Source organism: Phyllostomus discolor, chromosome 5 (genome assembly GCF_004126475.2).
Source record: "Phyllostomus discolor isolate MPI-MPIP mPhyDis1 chromosome 5, mPhyDis1.pri.v3, whole genome shotgun sequence".
NCBI classification, from domain to species: domain Eukaryota; kingdom Metazoa; phylum Chordata; class Mammalia; order Chiroptera; family Phyllostomidae; genus Phyllostomus; species Phyllostomus discolor.
In genome coordinates, this window is record NC_040907.2 from 53,031,191 (window position 1) to 53,056,697 (window position 25,507).

At 34.3% G+C, this 25,507-nt stretch overlaps 1 protein-coding gene across 1 annotated transcript in view; it reads right to left on the minus strand.

Annotated features, from left to right (window-relative positions):
- The window catches only part of NEGR1 (neuronal growth regulator 1), an 838,303-nt gene that overhangs the window by 367,504 nt on the left and 445,292 nt on the right, over positions 1-25,507 (minus strand). The window contains exon 3 of the mRNA XM_028513898.2: positions 17,066-17,191. Within this exon, the coding sequence (XP_028369699.1) occupies positions 17,066-17,191 (126 nt within the window). The remainder of the gene's footprint in view (positions 1-17,065; positions 17,192-25,507) is intronic.

The window sequence follows — 25,507 nt, forward strand, 5'->3', positions numbered from 1 at the left end:
AGGGGAGAATGGAAGCTTTCCTGATAGTCTTGAACTGGGAAACTTGGTGTTCCACAAAAGTGACAGGAATGTTGCAGTGACAGGAATGTTGCAATGACAGAGCTGAGAGAACGGAGCTTGTGAGCAGCGCACGCTACACACCTGGGAGTTTTTAGCTCTTTATGCACTCTGTATAGATGGGACAGATGCCTGTACATCTTGGGTTGAGGAACAAAACATGAGAGAGAAGGGGATATCACCTTTACGATGGTTACTACATCTGTTTTGTTTTATGATCTACTGGAGTTTAAATGTTCTGCAATTACTGTTGCTAATGATCCCTTTAACACAAACATTTTTGTGGTTAAAAAAAATCCTCCTTTAAGTTGGAGGAGGCAGTGTAGAAGAACAAAACTAGCCATGTATTGATAATTGTTGAAGCGAGCTGATAAGTACATTGGGTTTGGTACATTATTTTCTTTCTCTTAAAAAAAAAAAAAGCACCTCTCTCTAGCACCTTACATAACAGGCAAGCAAAGATTCCATTTCTCTTCTCTTCATCACCACAAAGTTTCTTGAAAGAGACAAGATTTCTCCACTGGTTCTCCACCCTACACCCTACAATCTTTACCACTCAGTCTGGCTCCATTTCCCACAGTGTCAGAGTTTTATTAACGTCAAAAATGATCCCCATATTTCCAAACACAATAGACATTTTCTGTATGTATCTTTTTATGTCTCTCACTACATTTCAATTCATAAGATCATTTTCTAATTATTAAAACAATTTCCTCTCTGTGCTTTATTCTTCCAGGTTGTCTTCTCTCACACTAGCACCTCTTCCTAAGTCTGATGGCTCTCTTATTTCCAAATCCTTAAACACTGATCATAGATCTTCTTGTGTCTCTCTACGTGCCTCCGCAGTACAGACTTATAATCATGACAAGTCTCATTTCTTATCTTGCCTCTTCCTTGAGATCAAGACTCGTATACCAAATTATTCATCAAAATTTCCATCTGTTTGTCTAATATGCCTTACAACTTAATATGGTCAAAATAAAAATTTTATTTTTCTCCAAAATTTATTTTTTTCTCCTGGTTTGCTTCACCTCAGTTGATAATACATCCATATTCCAAGTTAATAAAGCTGGAAACTAGAAGTTATTCCCTGTCTCTGGTCCCTCAGAGTTTTACCTGTATAATGGGGTTCACCCACTTTCTCTATCTCTACTGCAATCACCCTCGTTGAAGTCAGCATCATCTCCCACTTCATCTGCTGCAGCAGTTTTTTAAATTGTTCCCCTGTTTCTGATTCAGGCTCCCAGCAACTTGTTCTTTACACAGCAACACAAACTTCTGCATGTTAACATCAAGTCATGTCACTCCTGTGCTCAAAAATTCCCCATGGCTTCCTTTTGCATTTAGAAAAAAAAAATCTGATCTCCTCACCATGGCCTACAATCAATCCCTGGCTGATGTGACCACTTTCAGCTAATCTCCCACCTCACCTTAAGTCACTCTTTTCCTTTCATCAGCTGGTTCCAGACTTTCTGTTTTAGAGCATGTACAAATGCAGTGTTCACCACAGCACTGCTACACTCGGCAGCCTCCCTTCATTCAACTTCAAGGCTGTATTTGGAAGATAATCTCTGAAAGATCTCCCCTTGTTGTGCTCAGTCTTTAGTTAATGTGCAGTTGTTTCCCTCTTCTCCTGTCTCTTCCAACAAGGTTGTAAACCCCTGGAAAGCAGTGGCCGTATGTGTTCCTCTTACATCTGTATGCTCAGTGTTCAGCAAACTGTCTGATACATACATGTTTAATAGGTGACACTGGAAGAACAAACACATGAAATAAATATTCATAATATAACCATTATGTAATGAGTTATGGATGTTTTGCTTAAGCAATCTATTTTTGCAAAGCACATAAGCCAGGCTGAACACTTCAAACCCCGTAGGTAGTTGCACTATGATGAAATTAAGAGTTTCTCTACTTTGTTAACACAGGAGGGATATCTAGAAAAATTTACCCCAGCAATAAAATTTATTGATCACTCCTGACAGCTCAATCTAGTGGAAATAGTTAGGAGCTGGCTTAGAAGAGTTATTTTTTCATTTGTTGCCTGCTGATCACTTTTCAGTCAGCTAGTATATATCTTTACTTGTGTCTGAAAATTTAAAAAGTGCCAACTAAAGCTTTATTTGAAAGGTAAATATTATTTTATAACTATCACATTTTAATAAACCAACTTACAGGTTAATTGTACACTGTGGGTTTCAATGTTAAATGAATAGCAATGCTTATACAACATTCCCCCAAATCAATTCAATGCCTCCCAAAGAGGTATCAGGTATCCACTGAGTCAAACACAGGGCTGAGAAGCCATTTTATCTTTAGAGATGTGTGTTCAAAATCCATAGTTATTCCTTAGCATGCCACAAATGGAAAAATGGAATACATTTTCATGAAATACTCGGTTGTAATCAACTCCACCGAGAGTCTTGCTCTGAGAGTTCTCTCCTTCTCTTCAGCTGGTTCTTTTGTCCTACATTTGAATTGAATTTGCTCCTCGCCCCATTCCTTCTAGACAGCTTCTCATTTGAGGGCTCTGAAGATGTATTACACTAATATATCGTCAGAGTGACAACGCTGTGATGATGCATGGGTATAATACATCTTCAGAGCTTCAGCGCTGTCCAGGAACAATGCAGCTGGCACCTGATTAAATTTAAGCCTAATGCAGATGCAAACATAAAAGAAAAAAAGGAACTTGCTAACAAGGAAGGTTAAAAGAAAAAACCCTAAATAAAAAGTTATTTGATTGAACTTCATAATCCTGTATACTTTAAAGACAAGTTTTCAAGACTTTAGCATGGCTTATTATTAACTTATAAATATATGCAAGACTGTTCTCTATAACTGTCTAAAGGTTATAATGAAATATAGCCTGAATTAGACAAAACTATATAATAAATCTAGTTTTTTAAGTCTCAATCTCTCTGGCAAAGTATAGATACAAAGTATACATTCAATAAGTGTTTCATTTTGCATCTTTTGTCAGCTTGGCTAAATTAGTCTCAACATTCAGGAGATATTTTCACTATGCATTATACTAGAAGACATTTTATGAATGTTGAACCTCTTCCCTTAGGACAAAGTTCCCTTTGTAACATTTTCATAAAGGGTGAAAATAATGTCTTCCAAAAGAAAATATTCCATAAATTCTTAGGAAAGTTTGACAGGCTGAAATTTGCTTGCATAGTACTAGGACTGGAGAATTTATAGATAATAATAGTAATAGTAATAATAAACAACAGAGTAATAGGACACTGTTATTCATGTTATCCTGGTCACAGTAGCCTTTATATACTTTACTTTGGCTTAGTTTGGGTTAGTAATCAGGCCAAAGTCTCGAGAGACCCCTCACTTACTATGAGAGCAATCCCTTGGTAATATATAGCTGTTCAAAAGACCTTTTTTCATTCTTTTTATTTATAATTATTTTCTACAGCAAAAACTAAAAATACCCAAATGTATCCTTCTAATGCATTGTGTTTCTTGTCCTCCCCTCTCATCAACAGCCTTTTATTAGAATACAAATAAATAATTCAAACTTTTGTTTCTAGAAGTTATTCCTGTAGTTGTTCAGTAAATAATCCCTCTTCTACTTTACACATAGAAGCTACTAAATACAAAATAACATCTCACTAGTTTAGAATTGTAACCATTACACTGCATTTATCTGATTTTAATCACGTAAGAAGACAATACATATTGTTGCCATCTTTTGTTGTCTGCTCTCAAGCAACTTCTACATAAACAATGAAACAAATTTTAATGATAACTAAGAATTTGGAGGTTTTCATTTTTGTTTTAGATTCTTTATATGTCTTTTATATAACATCCCTGTGATAATATTATTATTATTATTATTATTATCACCTCCATTTTGCAGATGGACAAACTGAGCCGCAGAGAACCGAGAGATTTGCCCAGGTTAACACACAGTGATTGGCAGAGCAGGGGTCTGCAACCAAGGAGTCCAAGTACTAACCATGTCCTTCTAAGTACTATGTCATATTGTCTTGTTTAATAAGAGTTTGGTAATTATAAAATGTTATCAGCTTTTTCTATAACCTCTTTGGGAAATAATCAATTCACAGCTATTATAAATGAAAATAATTAATGATTACATTAACTTTTAAAACATTAATCAGTTAATATAAGTTTATTGATCATAAAAAGAATTTAGAGTATTCTAAAATAGCTATTTAACAGTTATTTATTGAGCATCTACTATGTAGTTATATTTGCCTGAATTATTGATCTTAAAGAGATAGCACACAAATATCAAGAGTACTAAGTGTCTATCATAGTTTTATTGATCTATAATCCAATTTTTCACCAGTGATAATTAATGCTAATTATGGTTAAGATAATCAAGAAAAATATAATTTTAAAACAAGCTTAAGTATAATTAAAATTTAATAGTAATATATCTATTTTAAGTGAAGAAAAATTGATACAGTACTTCACACTAGTGGTCATAACTCTTCTATAAGTAATTTATTGCAAACAAATATATGCTCATATCTATAACTTCAAAAGCATTTTGAATCTTCATTTAAAAACATCATTAATATATTTGTAATACTTATATATATTTCAGTAATAATCCAATAATAGCACTTAAATTCCAGTAGGTCTTGTCTGTATAAATATATAGTTCTGATAAAATAAACATGATCTTACATTTAAGGGGAAGTAAAACCAAATTGTATCTTCACTGACTGTCCTGGATTCAAATGAACATCATGCTCTTTTCCTCATGAATATGATACATGAAGTTAAAATACTTTACATGTTAACTTAAGATATATTAGAACAGCAGCTGGAACATACTAAGATTAATGAATAATACTTATATATTATTTGGGTTCATTTTATACATTCTCAGTACCTACTGGTAGTCTTTCTGGATACTTCTAGGACCTATTTCAATATTATGAGTAGAATTTCTACCCATATAATCCCACCTCCACATTAATCAGCATGAAATTTACAATCAAATCAAAGTTGCATTTTCTAAGGCCATACCTATAAACAGGCCCCTAACTTATTTAGACGCACCAATTTATATAAAACCTTCCCCTAATACATGCAACATGCCATTAAATCACTTAGGGAAGAGACTCTACAAAAACCTAATTCCTAAAATATAAACACCCAAATACCAATCTTTAACCCCAGAGTTAGTCTATTAAGGGGAGACAAAAATCCAGATCTATTATGAAATGCTTTGAGATGCTTGATGGGTTCTTGTTTTCTGTTTTATATGGATAAATACTTTCCTCTGAGAATAGTGGATTATTTTCTGTATTGATGCAACATATCATCAAGCCCATTATTTAGCTTTAGTTGTGTCTTAAAATACTGAATACTTTCCTGCTTTCTACAGTCAAATAGTAGGCATTAACAGTTCTAAATACACATAGACCACCACTAACTGAATAAAAGTAGAGAAGACTTTAGAAACAGACAAATAAAAGTTAAAAATGCTATTAGAAAACCCAGAACAGAGACGATTTTAACTGCATATATAAATTATTGGTGTACAATCTTATGGTAAAAGTTTAACTTACCATCATTATGTAGTTTCATTCATTATATAATTATCCATTATGTAAAGTCATTATGGAAATTCACCAAAGCTCTATGTAGAGTGCAACTTACAATGGAAATAGAAGCATAACTTATAATCTGAAGATCTGGTATTGTTGAAATGTCATGAGAATAAATTGCTGCTTTTACTGAATTTTTTTTCTTCCTGACATTAAATAGCAAAGTCAGGACTGCAAACCTGAAAAAAAACTCAAAGAATGCAGCGTTAGGGTGACAGGCTGCCAGCTTGCAAGGCACACACATGCAGCCTCTTCATCATCTGAGTGTCGGTGCTGGCCCAGCACTCAGGTATTTCGAAAACTTTCTTTCACAAAAGGGAATGATCATAGACTCAAAATTGATAATAGAAAGTAATGCTTTCCACTTTGTACCTGTGATGATTTGAACTATTATCAAAATTATTTGTAACAGTAGATTTCAGGAATGTACATGGTTTTTAGGTAATTTTCATTTTTGATAGTCTTATTTTTTGGTAATTAACATTTTTGGTCTTAAAATTATATTTAATTTTCTTTAAAGGTTATAGAAGGTTTAATGTGCTAACATTAAATATGTATGTCTTACAGTCGTAAAACAAAATTTAAAACCCAAACTTCTTTTTAAAAAGCTAATGTAGGGTTCAGCAAACTTATTCTTAAAGGAATAGATAGTAAATAGTTTCAGTTGTGTGGACCACTTGGTTCCTACTGTAATTACTCAATCTTTTGTTATAATATGAAAGTGGCCATAGGCAGCATGTGCAGGAATCAGTGTGACTGTGTTACAACAACCACTAAAACCCTGTTCATGAAAACAGATGGTAGGCCATTTTGGCTCATAGGTCTTAGCCTGCTGACCCATGATCTAATAAATATTTGACCTTGTTTACTCTGTTATTCTGAAATAGCTATCATTTAACATTCTTAAAGTCCATAAAATCTCTTAATTTGGAATAATTTGTTGTATTCTTGGTTGAAAATATATCTTATAATTGAGACAAACCCGTAGCAACACTTACAGAAAACTAAGAAATACTGCTTCTTACCTTTCAAAGTTTCTATACTTTAATTCACATGATTTGCAAATATTGTCCATGGCCATTTTATGGTTACTTCAATTTTAGATAATGACTGGCATGTTTTATTAAACTCAGTATTGTATCCCAAGCAAAAATATACTTCAGGAATGAAGGTAAAACAAGACATGAACAGGTGAAGACTGATGAGAGAATTTATTGTCAGTGGACCTACCATAAAATAATGGTTAAAGGATGTTTTCCAAATGGAAATAAAACAGCAGATGAAGGAATCGCAGAACATCAGGAAGGAAGAAAGAGCAATGGTAAAAGTAGAAGGGTAGATAAATACAAAATACTTTTTTCTCTTGAGTTTTCTGAAATACATTTGACAGTTGAACCAAAAAGTATAATGTCATTTGATGTAGTTGTCCTATACATAGAGAAAATATTTACGATAATTATATAATAAAAGTTGGAAAGCAAGGGGAGAAAAGGTTTCTATACTTCATTGGAACTATTAAAATATGAATACTCTTCGATTAAAAGTCTTAAATATATGCATGATACACTGCATAAAGAAACTACTAAAAAATCTATGGAAAGAGACACACTCTAAAACACATAAAACCCAGTGGAATTCCAAAAAGTGCTCAAGTATACTGCAGAAAGACAGGAAGAAGAAAACAGAGAACAAAAACAAAGAAGGAATGAGCAGAGAACAAAAAAAGTAAGATGCCAGACATGAACCACAAAAAAATCAGTAGTTAAAATAAATATAAGTGATCTAAATACACCAAATAAAATACAGAGATTGTCAGTAGATAAAGAAATTTAAAAAATTTAAAAAACCATGATGACTACATGTTGTCTATGTAAGACTCACTTAAAATATAATAACATATGTAGGTTGAAAATAAAAGGATGGAAAAAGAAACAAGTTTATTCATAGCAGCTTTACTTGTTATAACCAAAACCAAAAAACAGCCAAAATATTCTATAATACATTGTGGTTAAACAAATTGTGGTACATTCATATTGCAAGATACTACTCAGCATCAAAAAGAAATAAACTATCAAACATGCTACCAATTAGCTAAATCTCAAGAGAACTATACTGAGTGAAAGAGCCAGTTTCAAAAGGTCATACACTGTATAATTTCATTTACATAACATGCTAAAAATAAGAAAATTATATAGAAATGGATTAACGGCCATCAGGGATTAGGGATGGTGTGAGGGGAAGGAGTTGATGTGATGATAAAAGGATGGTATAAGGTGGATCTATGTGTTGCAAGAATAGTTTTTTATCTTGATTTTTCTGGTGGCTCCATGAATCGGCTCGTGTGACAAAACGTAGAATGGTATGCTAGCATTTCACTAATGTCCATTTTCTAGTTTTGGAGTCAAACTACAATGACATGCGATGTAACCAACAGGAGAATTGAGCAATTTGAGCAATGTGTTCATCTGCACATTGAGGATAATGATACCCACCACTAAATTTAATTTTGAAGCTTAAATGAGCAATCGTGTGCAAGTACCTCACATTCTGCCTGGAGTATAGAAGGAAATGGATAAATTATAGCTGAACCATATTAGCTAAAATTTCATTAGCACAAGCTGCTCTTTATGCTAATGGGGTTAAGGTTCTGAACCCAATTCCAATGTGGAAGGGGTAGGTTCTCAAACCACAAATCAATTGTCTGATTCCAGCTGAGTATCCTATACTTCATTTCTGACACTATCTACCTAGAGATGGCATCAGAGTCCACAGGTTAAGGGCTCAGTCCCACAAGACTGTCTTTTCCCTACTTAAGATGACAGTCAAGCTCAAGTTTACCTGTGCTTCTAACCCACTGGCTATAATTGGGAGTTTCCAATGACCCCCTCCTTTGCATTTGATTAATTTCCTAGAGTGGATCATAGAACTCAAAGAAACATTTTATTTACCAGATTACCAGTTTATTAAAAGAGGATGTAACTTAGAAACAACCATACAAAAGAGACATATAGGGTGATATACTAGATCTGTCCAGAAAGTATTCATCCATGTACTATGAAAAATAGAAACATTTATTGAAGATGAAAAATACAAGAAACACTGTATATAAGACAATGACTGCCTCGGTCCCCTTTAAAATGGGCACCTTGGGACCTCACGTAGTTCTTCCAGAGTCTCTTCCACTGTTCAAAACACTTTGTAGAGTCCTTTGTTGGAATTGCCATCAGCTGCCCAATCATGTTTTCCGGAATCTCACTAATGGTCTGAAATCTCTTCCCTTTCAAAGGTGGTTTTAGTTTGGGTAAATGCCAGAAATCACAGGGTGCCAAATCTGGGCTGTAGTGGGGCTGAGTCACCAGGGTGATTTGAAGTCTTGCCAAAAAATCGCTACATGAGACATGATGCATGAGTGGGTGTGTTGTTGTGACGAAGTTACCAATCATCAGTTGCCCAAAGCTGGGGCCCTTTTTATAGTATTGTATCTCTTAACCAATGAAGAACATTGAAGTAGTTCTCCTTATTAATTGTTTGGCCTAGAGAGATGTACTCAAGAAGGACAATACCTTCCCAATCAAAAATTACAGCTAGAGGGAATTTCAGGGAAGAATGGGAAGGGTTTATAGGAACAAATTTAAAGGACACATGGACAAAAACTAGGGGGCAGGTGGTAATGGGAGAGAAGTGGGGAGGGTTGGGTGGGCGGGCTGGATTGGGAGTAAAAGGGAGAAAACTATACTTGAACAATGATTAAAATTAAAAAAATAGAAAAAAAAACACACAGCTAACATGGTCTTGATCTTGCTTTGCCCTGACTTCTTTGGGCATGGAGAACCAGTTGACTTCATTGGGATGACTGGGCCTTCATTTCCAGATCACAGCTGTAGACCCATGATTTATCTCCAGTTATAACCTTCTTTAGGAAATATGGTTCATTGGTAGCGGGTGAATGAAGTCATTAGCAACTGCAGCATGATATTCTTTCTGATCAGGTGGCAGAAGCCATGGAACAAATTTTGCCATGACATGTTTCACGCCAAGATTCTACATCAAAGTCTCAGACACAGTAGTTTTGGAATCCCCAGATCAGCTTCTAGTTCTTGCACTGTCACTGATCTTTGTTGATTGCAGCTCATACAAGGTCAACATTCTTAGGTGTTCTGCTTGTTGCAGGCCTTCCAGAACATGGATCACTTTCAGCTGATTTCTTGACCATCATTGAAGCATTTGTGCCACACTTTTAATGCACTGCACCCATTTCATCGTCCCTGAAAGTCTTCTGAATCATCTGAATAGTCTCCATGGAGAAATGTTCAAGCTTAATGCAAAATTTAATGCAGATTTGTTGTTCTACTCAGTCATTTTGAATGCAATGGCCACACAATACCCATGGTCACTCAATGGTGTCTACTGCCCTCACAGACTAGTACAGAGAACTCATCATTGTTTATTCATGAGCATCAGAGTCCACTCTCTTCAGCTGCCAGGTTACATCGACTTTGCACAAACCATTTTCGTTATACTAACAATGGTCAGACTTTTTCCAGTCAGATCTCATATGAGGGCAGCATATGAAAAAAGGGCATTGAGCTTCCATGCTCTCTCCAGGCTTGTCATTCCCTACAAATACACATGTTTACCAACCAAGGAGCTCTCTGAACCCCATTTTTAATGGAGGCTTTATTACATAGGCATGATTACTTAAATCAATGGCCAATGGCAACTGATCCAACCTCTAGTTCTTCTTCTCTCCTCAGAGATCAGGGAAGTGGGAGTAAAAATGTCAGCCCCCCCAATTATATGGTTGACAACCAGCTCCAGTCCACAGGTGTTCAAAATTCACCTCATAACAAAAAAAGAGACATTTTCAATGCTCTAATCATTTAGGAAATTCCAAGGGTTTTAGGAACTCTGTGCAAGTGTAACAACCAAATACATATTTCTTAAAGCAAATCACAGTCTCACAGGGGTGCAGCCATATTGAAACTAAATGGAAAGCAAAAGGCTGCTTCATATTTAGGGATATGTTTGTGTTTATATTAGAGGGTGAGGTAATGGGTAAATAACAGAAAGAAAACACTTGTTTGTATTAGTACCATGTTATCTCTTATCAAAATTTAATTCTTAATTCTAAAAAGTCATGTAGAATGCAAGAACAGAGAACAGCATTTTTTAACTTAGCAATACTTGTGGAGCTCAATTTGTGCCAGGCCCTGTGCTAAGCAATGGGATACCACTCACCATAAACAGACACTGTTTCCTAACATAAGGAGCCCCTTGTCCTGTGAGCCTTAGACAAACAAAGCCAATGACTATAATTCTGAGAACAGTTTTACCCAACTGGTAGCATAAGGTACTATGCAACTATGGAAAACAAAAAGCATGACTTTTCCTGGGATGCTTTAGAATGATTTCATAAAACATGGAAGGATAACTAGGAGATTGTTGACTGGATACAGGGAAAAGGATATTGCTAATAGCAGAAACAGCATGTGTAAAAGCAGAGAAGTCAGACTTCCATCCAGACTAACTGGATGCATAGTTTTGCCTCCACATCTAGTTCTTCGCTGCTCATTTTCTTTTAATCCTCAGCAGTTGGGTTTCTCACTCATTGTTACTGAATTGTCACATGATCACCAAACAATCTAACACAAAGGTAACAGTCTGGCTCTTATTTGACTTGATTGACATTGCTCACTGCCCTAGGAAACTCTTTCCTCCTTTACTTTCTCAAAATCCTGGCTTTCTGTTTGTATTCTTACATTTCTGACCACTTGTTAGTATTCTCCTTTATAAATGCCCAATAATTGTTTATCAAACAATAGTGATAAGTATCAAAGGGCTGGTATCAGAAAAGAGGAGCAAACTTGTTTAAATGTGGACAACAGGAGTGAATAGAAAGGAAAAGATTAAAGAGGGTATTAAGTGAAATAAGAATCTAAAACAATGAGAAGGGATGGAATCCAGAATAGAATAGGAGAAAGGTGACCTAACTGAATAGACGTTATATTGAGTTAGGAAACAGTTTTAACTCCTGTGGATAATTAGGATAGGACATCCTGCCAAAAGGCGCTAGGCATATGGAAATTAGACAACAAAGAGTTTGAGACATACAGCAATTGTTTATCACATTTTCGTAGCTTCAGAGCCAAAATAATATCTTTGTCAGAAAATAAACACCAGCAGTATAGAGTCAGAGCATTTCTGGAGATTCCAGATATTAAAGAATAGGAATAAACTAGGAAACAGATTAAGATAAGCAGCAATTAATAATAAGTAAAAATTTGACAGAGGTTTTCAAAATGTCCCATATTTTTATCAGTAATCTATCATTTTAAAATTTATCTTTTAACTTTTCCTATTTTTTTTCTGATTGAAGCTAGACTTATTGGTAAAATGATATGTGATTAAATTTTTATTTTGTCTTTCTATTCAAAATCAAGTGGCTTATGTAAGCTTGTAAATATTCTCCATAAATTGGAAGTGATTTTTAGCTTCATAACACTCTCATCTGAGAACAGCTACGTGAATTGCATTTAAGACCTGTAAATAGGCCCCTCAATTTCAGAAAGAGAGTTGGGGATTCTATCTGGTCAAAAATTAAACACATTTGAGTAGTACATTAATAGTTAATATTATGGGATATTTGTCATAAATCATGAACTTTTTTTCAATATTCTATACTATTCTATTTAATCTTCATAACACTTCTGTGAATTGGGTATAATTATTATCATCACTTTATGTTTGAAATTAAAGAGGTTAACAATTTTGTCTAAGATCTCACACTTCTTAAGAGGAAGATCTGGGTCTTAGATCTAATTCTGATTGACATCAAAGTTCATGATCTTAATCACTGATATTCCAGTACCATCTGATGCAAAATAAATCACTTGTAGGAATAAAAATAAATCATGTACTGTATATTAGGAATATTTTTTAAACTTTGAAAATTTTCTGAGTAGATAAGGAACCCATCAGAGATTAGTCAAAACGATTTGATCTCTTGTAAACAAATATGTATGAACTATCTAAATCTCTGGCAATAGAACAAATTCATCCTTATTTATTTCTTAATATAAATATTTTTTACTATTAGTTCATATTGGCATATACAACATTGCTGGCCCTGTTCCATGATTGTTTTTAGATAAAATATGATTTGTCCTTTGCACTGAGGTTATTTAAATTTTGTGGTTATTAGAACATCACAGGAAGTGGCCTAGGTCTCTGAGTCTCTGAGTCTCCAGTAATTTTGCTGTAAGGCAGATCAACTGTTATTTATTTTAAACCAATATGTAATGATATTAATCCCAAGTGTATGGTGTGTAATTACAGTAAGTGTAATGGCTGATTTTAGAGCTGGGGCAGGAAAGACACAAGATGAGCCTGGCATATATTGTCACACAGGAAAGTATGCAAATGCTAAAAAAAATGATGTGGCCTATCACCGTGACACAAGCAAAAGTCAGAATGAAGTTACCGTCACTGGCCAAATCAGGGACAGTCTGAGCATCAAAATAATTAAAATAGTAATGAATCATAACAATTTTTAAAAGTTAGGAATCCATAAGTCTATGGCATAAGATGTAGATAAATAATCAAATGAATCACAAATAAGGGAAAATGAGGCTCTTGTTTACAGCAGAAAGCCAAGTGATATAGAGTGAAAGTTACAGGATTGCTTCAGTGAGAAAAAAAAGCAATAATCTTTTGGAATCAGTAGGGTAAAGACTGGTTCACAAAAGAATCACTGATAATGCTAAATCTAAGAGTAAGTTTGACAAATAGCAGATATTTGTATTTATGGCCTTAAAATCCTCCCCTACTGCTTATTGGTAGCATGGGGAAAGAAAAAAGTAACTGCACAGGGCAGAAATCAGACAACATCTTGATTGGGTAATAGAAATTAACATCACAAATGAGGAACAGATGGATATCCTGTGCCTCTGGCTATCATTCCTTGAGAAGGTTACAACTCCATTTATTTATTTCCAGATGGGCATAACTAGAATCTAATGAAGAAACACAAGTCAAACTCAAAATGAGAGATACTCTATTTTAAACAAGGGGTACATGCATTGTTGAAAATGTCAGTGTTCAGTAATGACAAAAAATGACTAAAGAATTATTACCCCGACTAAATAAGACTAAAGTGATATGACAACTAAATAAAATATTGGACTCTGTACTAGAGGAAAAATAATTTTATAAAGGACATTATTCAATCAGTTGACAGAATTGGAAGATGAATAGTAGTTCAATAAAAGTATAATAATGCTAGATGTATAAAAGTTGAAAACTGCATTATGGTTTTGTTAGAGAATGCCCTAGTTCTTGAGAAACGCAAACTGAAATAACTAGGGAGAAAAGAGCATGAAATGTAGAGGTTGCTCTCAAATGATTCAATGAATATATATGCATATGTACATATATATACATATATGTATTTTTCTACATACTCTATGCACAGAAAATGATGAAGCAAAAGGGAAAAATGATCATGAATGGAACTGAGTAACAAATATAGTGTGCTCTTTAAATGATTATTGCAATAACTTTTAAATATAAATTTGAAATAAATTCTGACATACAGAAGAAAAAAAGAAATCATCGGTGTAAGTAAACTCCAAGGAAGCTCATATATCTTGAAACTTCTTAGGAGAGATGCTTTTAGGAAAAATACACTGAGATGTTTGAACTAAAAAGTGAAATAGCAACTCCAGCTGGCTCAGGTGATATCTGCAATGTGGCTAAACCACAACCTAAGCTTTCTGTATTTTAGAGAGAAGCTCTGTGAAGCTATTATTCTGTGACCACACATTTCTTATTGATTTTTAAACGGAGAGTAGATCATGAGTTAAGTTGGCAAAAATTCCCAAAGATGTTGGTAAAAAAACACAAACAAATCACACATGTACAAAACCTAGCCATCGTTTCTCTGGTTGACAGAGAGTACAGTTGATCCTAGAACAGCAAGGGATTGAAATGTACAAGTCCACTGACATGTATATTTTTTCAATAAGTACCTGTATTAATTTTGATTTGCAGATTAGGGTCCACCAATTCCACAGAGCCCACTGTATGTACTGATCTAGGCCATTTTATATAGGGAAGTTGAGTATTTGCATATTTTGGTGTCTGGGGGGGTTCCTGGAACCAATAGCCCTTAGATACCAAGCAACAAGTCAGGTTTTGAGGGAGTCAAAATTTATAAGTGGGTTTTAGAATGTGCTGGGTCAACACCTCTAACCATTGCATTATTCAAGAATTGATTATATATCTGTATCTATTTTTAACACTAAACATTGTTTATATGGTGGCTGCTGTTTTGAGTCACATTTCTGTTGTGATATAGCAAAAGAAAAGAGGAGGACATACAAAATATTGACATTTCTTAGGTAAAATATAAACATACCAGTGAATTTAACAATTTTGAATTCGAGTGTAAACATATAAGTTGACAAGAGCTAACAGAATTATCAACAGAATTATCAGATGTTATTTAAAGCAGAAACGCGACAGTGCTGTTCACTTTAATACAGATCATTAACACATTATGATTTGACATTATTGGACACTTTTATAAAAATATAAGCATGCTTAGCTATTCACTGGATAATAACTAATATTTATGCTAATTTTACTAATTTTCTTTGTATGGAAGGATGAGGAAAACAAATCTATGCACAGTTTAACTCATAAACCCAATCTGTCTACTTGCAGCTTCATGATGTTATCCATTGTCATTATTCTAATAACTTCACTAACCAACATTCATGCTATTTAATTAAACTAAAAATGTATCCAAGCACTTTAAAAATATGCATAACAACAAGCACTGGAAAGCAGGAGAGTTCAATCCAACATATGAATCTTAAATTATATAAAGATGTAAATTATGTGCTTTGTTCTTACAGAAAATATATTACCATATCAGATTTAAATCCCTGGAGAGATGATTAAGAATCAGTCATATATTTGCATAGCACCTTATACTTTTTAAAGCACATTTATGCCTATTATCTATTTTGTGTCTCACAATAGCCAGGGATTATTATCATTTGATTTTTGGAAGGTAGGAAGCTAACTGAGAGGAACCGAGGCTAAGAGATTTGCATCAGGACTGGCTGAACAGATGAATAGGGACATCGAGGTAGGAGCACATGTATCCTAATTCTTAGTCCTGGGTCTGTCTCCCACCCCACAGAGCCTGCCACTAATTTAGTGCTCACATACCAGCTTTTATGATTCTGTAGTCACTCTAGAGAGTGAAGTGTTGGCAGTCAGGAGTGCACTTGTGTTTCAGAAATATTATAGAGGCCATAATGTATATTATATAAGTGTATACTGGTGTTACATTGATTTTTTTCTCACATTAATAGCAATACTAAGCATATGATGTGAGCAAGTCTCATTAGACCTACTGCATAACTGAGGAAACTGAAAGACACTTAAGGATAAGTGATATTAAAAAAAGTATTAGCAGAACAAATAGATGTTCCAGTTGTACTCTGGCTATGGCTACATAAAATGTGACTTTCTGATTTCTTTAAAAGCATTTTCATCACAACAGCCTCGTTGAAGTGATTTCCACTAAAAATATAAAACAAATAGAACCAATTTTTATTACCTGAAATGTTGTGGAAACCTGTTCATTAAAAGCACCACCTTCACTTTCATGGTACATTCAAAGTTATATAGTTGAAATATTAAAATTTTACACAAGTTGATTCTGTTCAAGTTCTTGCTGTGAAAACAAGTGTTTTGATGATGATTATCCTCAGCTTCCCAAAGCAGACAACCTCTTCAAGGTAGGAGGGTGTGCACTGAAATCTGAACACATGTTATGTCCCCTAATTCCACGTAGTTATGTGATCTTGTACAAGTCACTTACGCTCTTGGGTTTTTAGACCCCTCATCAGTTAGAATTTAATTTTAACGACTAGATCCTTGATTCTGAACTGCACTTTCAAATTAGACACTGCAACCTCATAATTTGTATAATGTGATTCTCTGCTGATTACCTCAGCAGCTCATGCTGGCCTATTAACATGTGAATGCTAACAGAATAAAAGCCTTACACCATTTAAATGAAAATATTTCTCTTGTAATATTTCCATTTGGGCTTTTTGTCTATTGATTTGTGATTGTCCAGTATACTAAAATGAAAATAACTTGATTAAGAATCAAGAGACATGGGTTCTATTCTGGGCTCTGACAGATAATATTCACTTAACTTTTGTGAACTGCAAGTCTTTAGGTATGAAGAAGAGATTAAAAATATGCATCCTGATGTCCTCATGAATAAGATGTAAAGGGAATAAGTTGACTCTTAAGTTTGGAACAAGCGAAGTTACAGGAGAATACTGAACAGCACAAACAGCACTGACATATTTCTGCTTTACCTGATGGGGAGATGTGCCGCCAAGAAATGGAAGGCTCTGGTTTCCCAGTGGCCAAACAAATAAGGGTGACATTGGTTCCTTCATTGATGGTCATATCACTTGAGATGTCATATATCTTCGGAGGAACTGAAATGGTAAAACATGCAGTGGTCAGAAAGAATATATAATAAGCTGTTGATCTATCTATGGTAACTCCATGATAACATGCAGTAAAGCTGTGGTGGTGAAATGTACATATGGCCTATGACCATTACTTTCAGAATAGATTCTCTGCATCCTCAGGACTCTGCTAGAGGTTTTCTGTTGTTATTGTTGTTGCTGGTTGGTTAGTCTTATTTTCTTTAATTTTTAGATACATAATATTTAAAATAAATGGAATATTTAATGACAAAAAATGTTTAAACATTGCTTAAATTAAAATCTGATTATAGATACGTTGTATTAAGTAAATTAGAATATAGTTATTCTGTCTATTCCACCCATGTATCTTCACTATATGATGGCTTTCTTGCTGCAAATATTAAATGAAATGGAAATCTGGAAGAAACTTAAAAGAACAGAACAGTTATGCCTACAGGCTGATTTTAGAGCTGAGTGAGAGGGAAATACGTACAAGATTGGAAGGTAAGATTGCAGGGTCCTGAAGGCATTTGGGGCCTCAGTTTCCATCTGCCAAATAGTAGGGCTGGAGATTCTCAGTATTTATATTCTAAGAAACACTATTCCCAAGGGCTGGGAGATGTGTGTTCAATAAGAGTTGTCTTGTCAGTAACGGCTAGAAATCACTGGTTGAAACAAGTTCACATGGAGAGGTTCTTTTTCTTAGAACCTCTGTTATGCCCAATGAACATCTCAAGGAGTAAAGGGGATTTTCCCTTGAATTATTAGACTATGGAAGTTTTACCCCAGAACTACTGGGTGGAACTACTGATCATGGAATACACTTTAGGCATGTTGAAAAAGAAAATCTCTAAATTAATGTCTCAGATTAAAATGTCCATTATTTTCTCAAATACCTAAAAGTCTCACTTAAATGTCAAACACCATGGATATGAATCCTGGGTCCTCTTCTGGCCAGTGTGTTATCTAGGGCAAGTTACTTAATGTATCTCAGTCTCAGTGTGTCCATCTGTCTCCATCTGGAAGCTGGAGATAATAGTACAAACTTCATATAGCTGCTGTGAGAATCGAACAAGTCGGGACACGTTACAGGACTCAGAAAATAGCCTGGCATCAGTGTTAGCTCTTATTATTAGATACCTCAGAAGACATATATCACATTGTGTTACTTTCAGTACTTTCTTTCTCCCATGCCTAAAAATGGCTCTCAGTAAGTAGTACTTCATCACTTTGGGAGTGTATAACTGCCGTAAATTTTGGTTTACTATATAAAAATTGTAGTATGCTAAAGTTCCCCATTAAAACTAAACAAATGGCAATTGGATACCTCGATAATTATAAGAAAAATAGGATATGCTAATTGTTAGGGTCTTAGAGTTTCTTTATGCAAGAGATGTTTTCACAGTTATTTAAAAAAAAAAAACAGTAACTAAAATCTATCATAAGGATAAATTAAATCACCTATACTTTGAATATCATCTTTGATTGTTTTCAATGAAACTATAACCCTGCTAAAAGAAAATCTAGGATAATGATTTCAAATATAAAGCATTTCACTATATGTAACTGTTGCTATGATTGAATAAAAGGCTTCTTCCAAAGTGATATACAATTGTAATGTTTCTAAATGACATTTTAATTGGCATTTAAAACATATTATCATTAAACTCTTCAGTGAGCTCTTCTTGGGAAAATAATAAAAAACAAAAATCATTCCAAAAGATACTCTTTTTAGCTTAACTGAAATAGAACAGAAATACAGACATTAAAATGCCATACTAAGAAAATAAGGAAATATGTGAATGACCTACTACTGAGAACATGAGAGTTAATAAAAATAAGCTTATAACAGTAAACAGGAATATCATTGGCTGTGTGGATGCAGGTATAGGTTTGACATAGTAAACTCTGAAATATATGTATCGCACATACGCAAACACATATACATAAAAACAGCATGCATATATACCAATGCACCCTGTTAAGAAAATAAAATAAAAAAGTTAGGAAGCACTTTTTCCTTTATATAGAGTATGGTACACAGAGATCAGCAGAGCTTAGCTAGTTTCTTTGTATATTTTAAAAATACAAGTGATTATTTAAGAATAGTGATGGAGTATCATAAGACCATGCATTCTATCCTCTCAATTACATTATTTTCTCAATTCTATCTGACCTCAGATAGTTTAGTTTCATCTTATATTTATGTATAAGTTAAATATGTTTCATTTTATGTTATATATCTACTTATATTTTAAGCAGTAAACATAGTTGTAAACTAACATTAAGCACAATATTTGCCTTAAAAAAACAACAACAAAGTTCCTTAGCTGTAAACTTAGATTTGGCATTCAACTATAGGAAATTGTGTGGTGGGAAAGCGTTGAATTCCAGGTGTGACATGTCATCTCAGCGATTGCAATCACTGCTCAGGGCATCATAATTGAGGATATGCTACAGGGAAGGAACATATGGAAAGAGGAGACTAGTAAGGGAAAATCCCTTTGGCAAGTCTGTTCTCCCCAGAATGCATCACCTGTTGATAGCAGATCCTGTATGTAACGAGGAGGGGGCAGGCAATGAAAGCCTTTACATGCACTGTAGTTTGTGAAGGCAAAAACAGATGTCACTTCACTGAATATTCAAAGCCATTGCATCCTCAGTTTAAGACTGCTATAGAGTATTATGAAAGGTTAATTCTGGACATACAAGAAATGTAAAAATATCAAAGTATAATCCTTGTCCTCAAAGAACTTGAAATTAAAAGGAGACAGAAGGGTATGTAACAAAGATAAAATAAATATTCTTGACCTTTTAGTTTACCATTTTACATGAGTAACATATATCTAATAGGTATGTCTTCTGGGTTCAAATTGACAGAGATTGGTTTCATATTGCTTTTTTTTAAATGTGAAGCACGTAGGACATTTTATGCACAAAGCTATTCGATGTGGCACTGTTTATAATGGAGAAAACTAATGATAACTTCAATGTAGAACAACATAATGGAAGTATTTGTCAGCTCTACCTCCAGAATAAGGTATGGTAGTGGGGAAGGGTTTGGGATGACTCCAGGGAGCATCAGGCTAAGGGAAAATAGAGATGCTTCTCCGCTGGCAGCAGAAGCAAGGGAAAGTAGTAACATCTCAGACATCTTAAGACCATCCAGTTCTGGTAGCTCTCCCTGGGTTACCGTTTGTGTGTAAATGAGGCACACACACAGGTGGTAAGGACTCTATTGGGATTTATGAATGACAAAGCAGTGTGTCTTATAGTATGTCCAATATGTTGTGCTCTAGCATAGAAAAAAGAAAAATGAGGAGAGTTAAAATAACTTACTGTTCTAGATGCATGTTTCTTTTCTATATACTTCAATCCAAACTTTCTCAAAGCCCTTTTTAAAGAAATTTACCTTAAATGATGTCTTTAAAAATTAGCAAATGTGTTCAATCAGTTCAAATATTTTAACTCACTAAATATCTATGAATTTTAACAAGTGTTTTGGATTTCTGCGTACATTGTTTATTTGTGACCAGAGCAGAGTAATAAAGAAATATGTTACTCATCTAAATGTAAAATTATTTAATTTGCAGAAACTAATTATTACAACATTATCATGACACCAAAAATAAAAATAGCAAAAGACAGAAGTTCTAGATTTCATACTAAATCACAGAATAATCTCTTTCCTAACTGGGAGTCTAATTAAGGAAATCCAAGACTTTATAACTGAGTTTAAAATTATTTGTTGTATATCACCAGTTAAAGAGATTGTAAAATATTGAAAGTTCTCCGAGATAGAGATTAAAAGTAGATTTAAAGGTTGTGTTAGGATTAAATGTTCTATAAAATTCCAAGATACATTTAAAGAAATCACTCTTGATCCCTCAAATTAATAACCTGCTTGACTTTAATTATTCAAGGGTTTCAAATTCAATTGCTACTTAGTATGGCCTATCCTCCACTCTTATTCAGTTGATTTAATGATGAGAGAATGATATGTATTTAAATGCATCTATACATTTAAATTCTCTAAAGGTAATTTAAATCTTTTATTTGTCTCAGTTTCTCCAAAAATTATGTGGTCTGACCTGTCCCAACTGCTTCCCCCAATCTGAATCATCTATCACAGTGTCCTCTCGTAGGTGTAAGGTGTTATAGGCAAGGAATATCTTAGAATACATGTGAAAAACAAATCCTAATGATTTGTTTCCAAATGATTTCCACTCAGCCAAACATTTTGTATTAGTCCCTACTATTTGCAGTATAATGGATAATTGAGTTTGTGAGAGGCAGCCTGGTTGGGTTTTTATTATTATTATTATTATTATTATTATTACTTATTTTCTGTGCTACATAAGTATGTTTTTGTTTGTTTAATGAGCAGCCTTCACTGATTTAAATAAAATTTCTTCTAAGAATTCATCTTGTAGTCTGGGATATAACCATTAAAAAGTCAAGACAAGGGTGAATAATCTATACATAACAGGAATCATATAAGAATAGTTTTATTTTACTAAAAGTCTGCTCAGATGATTTTCAGAAATAATAAATAAAATAAAGTTTACACCTATACTAAGTGTCAGTAGATGCAAGCCTGGGTCACACATGATATTGAGAACCATTAGAGGATGTATTTGATGGTTATTTTAACTGTAAATTCAAGACATGGACTATTTGGATCTGTAAATTTACATTGGCTCACTGGAATCAATTAAATGCCCCATCGAGTTCTTAAGTTGTAATAGTCCATGAAACACCACAGATACCAATTCATTTGGAGGGATTCTTTAGGCTGCCAGGGCTAAAAGCTGGATGGAGTATTTATTCTAAAATATATACCATTTATTTAGTTATACACTCATGTATTATAAAAGTAACCAGTAAATCAGTTCAGCATTTATTGTAACCATAGTATTCCTTAGACAGGCTGTAAAATTAGTGTTTTAGAGTGCACCAAGTGTACTCCCACTCATTCTCTGAGTGGGAGAGCATTACCAAAATTTTTAAAAGGTTTTAATATATCTATTTGAATTATGCACTCAATCACTAAATCTGTTCTTCAAATATGTTTCCCCAGCCAAGCAAGAAATAAAAAATAAAAGTGATTCTGTCTTTTTAATGCTCTGTTTGATTAACCTCTTCACAGTGAATCCCTCCACCCTAAAAACTTACCAGAAAGAAGAAACACTGAAACGTAAATTTTGGAGTGAGTGTTAATAGGTTAAAATTTCATTTTAAAACATTTTGTTTCTGATCACGTTGATCATCTTAAAGTATGATCAATTTTCTGGGTGCATATCTTATTGAAATAACCATTTGTTCCCACAGCACTTTGTCCCTTCTCACTCCTCTTTTTCTTATCATTTCTTTGTTATAGTATTCTCTACAATCTGTCATTGTCATTGGTTTTTATTTCTTTACAAGTTTATGTCCTGTGTTCTCCTCACAGCATGTAAGTGAAGTCCTTGTCATAGAAACATCGCATACTTTATTCAACAGCATATATGTCTCCAGCACCTGCAAAAGGGCCTGAAACATATAGGATATTCAACAAGTATCTGCTTTATTTTTCTTTCATGTGCTGAGCTAATATTTCTTCAACTGATTAAAGATTTCCTGTAAAATCCCATACCCTGGCAAGAGGATACAATAAAACTTCTGAGAATACAGTGAATATTTAATTATAGTGCCATGGGTCTTGTGTGACTTTTTTTCAAGGATCCTCTGAGTTTGGAAATTCAGTATTTCTTTTAACTCATTTAAAATAATGGTATGCTTTCATTCCATTATTTACTATAGTTTTTGTCATGCAAACTCAGAGAAATAATTGGAGAATAATCATATAAATGTATTTCAAGCAGAGTGGGCTGTGACATTTTAGGCAGCACTGTGTGCATTGTTTATTTATTTTTACTTGATAAGTTATGCAAACTCAAGGTCTAAAGGATTTGAGTTTAAAAGTATGAATGTATGTTTTAATTTATTGGTTTTTAGAGAGAGGAAGGAAAGTGAGAGAGTGAGAGAGAGAGAGATTGATTTGTTGTTCCACTTATTTATGTGTCCATTGGTTGATTCTTGTATGTGCCCTGACTGGGAATCAAACACCCAACCTTGATGTATCAGGATAATGCTCTGCTAACCAACTGAGCTACCTGGCCAGGGCTATATGTTATTATTTCTGTTTTATTTTTTTTTCTCTCCACAGACTTGGAATCTGGTTTAGTTCAAATAAACCATATCTCTGAAGATTTTTCAAAGTGCTCGAGTGAACAAGCCAGACATAGCTATAAATCTTAGGAGAATTGGCTTTTTTTGCACTTCCATATCTGGAAATGGCTGGCAATAGTAAAAGAACAGTCCTCCTTTCCCTAGGCTGGCACTTCCCTTTTCAGTCTTGGCAAGTACCCAGGAAGTGAGAGCAGATCTATCTACGTTACATAAGAAACCTCCTGCAAAAGGTGCCGTTCTCAAACAGAGAAGAAATTGTTTCATGATGTTTTTTAAAATTGGTTAGCACAATTGTGGGTGCTCGATGATTTCCTGGCCTGAATCTAACTAGCAACATTGTTTTGTCCAGCTCATAGACTCTGACATTTTATAGATTATGACATTTCAGAGACTTCGATGGCTTCTCCCTCATTCCATCACTCAGCTAGTGGTAGGAGGAAAACATATCCAAGCATGACTTGTAAATGCAAACTTGCCAGTTTTGTGAATTACCTACTGATGAAATATGGCAGAATGAGTTTTGGGGACAAAGAACGTGTTTGAGAAAAATGTATCTTTCAGACTTCAGTTCAAACTTTGAATCATGTTGCTTAGTGGTTTTCCATTATTAGAAAACCTGTGTGCACATTTTTCTCAATCTACTGTGTCTTTCAGCTATATAAAATAGCAAAATAGCCAATGACCTATTTTAATCCATCCATCCCTCCATCCATCCAAGTATTTATTGAGCACCAACTCGATTAGGCAGACTAATCTTAAATCAATGTCTAAAGAGTTAGAAAGACGTAATAATATTAATTATAATATGGAGTCATACATCCTACAAAGTGGATTTGGTGACCACAAGGTATTTTGGGAACACAGAACAGTAAATCTAACTCTGCCAGTGGAGCCAGAATTGGAGGGAATACTGATGCTAAGTGGGGCTTTATGAAACAGATGGCACTTAAGTGGAACTTGATGGTTAAAAATTATAGTTTTCTGCATCCAGACAATCATCAGGCTAATCTGATGAGGTTTTTTTTTTCAGTCCTAGGAATGGGAGGTGGACTAACTCAGGCAGGAGATCATATACCAACAGATATAGAGTAAATTGCAATATTCACAGGCTTCGAAACTAATTGCAAGATACCAGAAAGATCTCTTCTTACATACCCCTCTCCTATTTATTTAAAATCTCCACTCTAATTAGAGAGGCCCTCTTTTACATCCTTATAGCAGTTATTTGCCTTTAAGGGCCTAATATTAAAATACCTGGATGAGAGATGATACTTTAATAGCTTGCATTAATTTTCATACTTGCTGAGAGCAACATAGTGTATGTAAAGAGGGCTTCATACTGGAGGTAGAAAGGTGTCATGGGCAACTTTCCCCACTGTGCTATTTTCCCTTGGGAAAATCCAGCATTAGTTCTGGTTGGAGCAAGCAAGACAATCAGCAATGCAGAGAAGAAAATAAGCAAGCATCTAAGAAAAATACACCCCACGGGATGTGTAGTTATGGAAAAATCAAAGTAGAAATAGCATCCCTCTCTCTTTCCCTTTTCTCCATCTTAGCGTGACTGCCTAATACATAAATTATTCATCAAGTCAGTACTTCCTAAATTTTAAGACAGATTTTCTCATTGAAGGAAAGCGCATGTTGTTGGTAGACAGATTTTCAATGGCAAATGCACAGGCACACATACAATTTAATGAGGCTTCTGGTTTAGAAAGGATAGGTTTTGGTAGCTTAATATTTATTTAATGATTTTAACATTTTTGATTGAAGGCATCTTTTCTACTTTCTATATAAACATTTTGAAGTGAAAAATACAACATTGCTATATAAGAGTTTCAACATTTTAGACTGTAAAGGGTTTTTGTTTGCTTCATTTTGGCTACAGGATCAATAGTTAGCCTCTACACATGAGTGTTTATACACCAGAGTTCAAATCCCTTCTGTACCTCCAACTAGCTTCAACTTCACTTATTGGATGGTTCAAAGATACAAAACACTGCTTAAAATCAGGACCATAACGGCAGCTACTCCCTCAGGCAGCAGCAGCAGCAGCAGGAAGAGGAGGAGGAAGGCTAGGCACACTTACAGCCT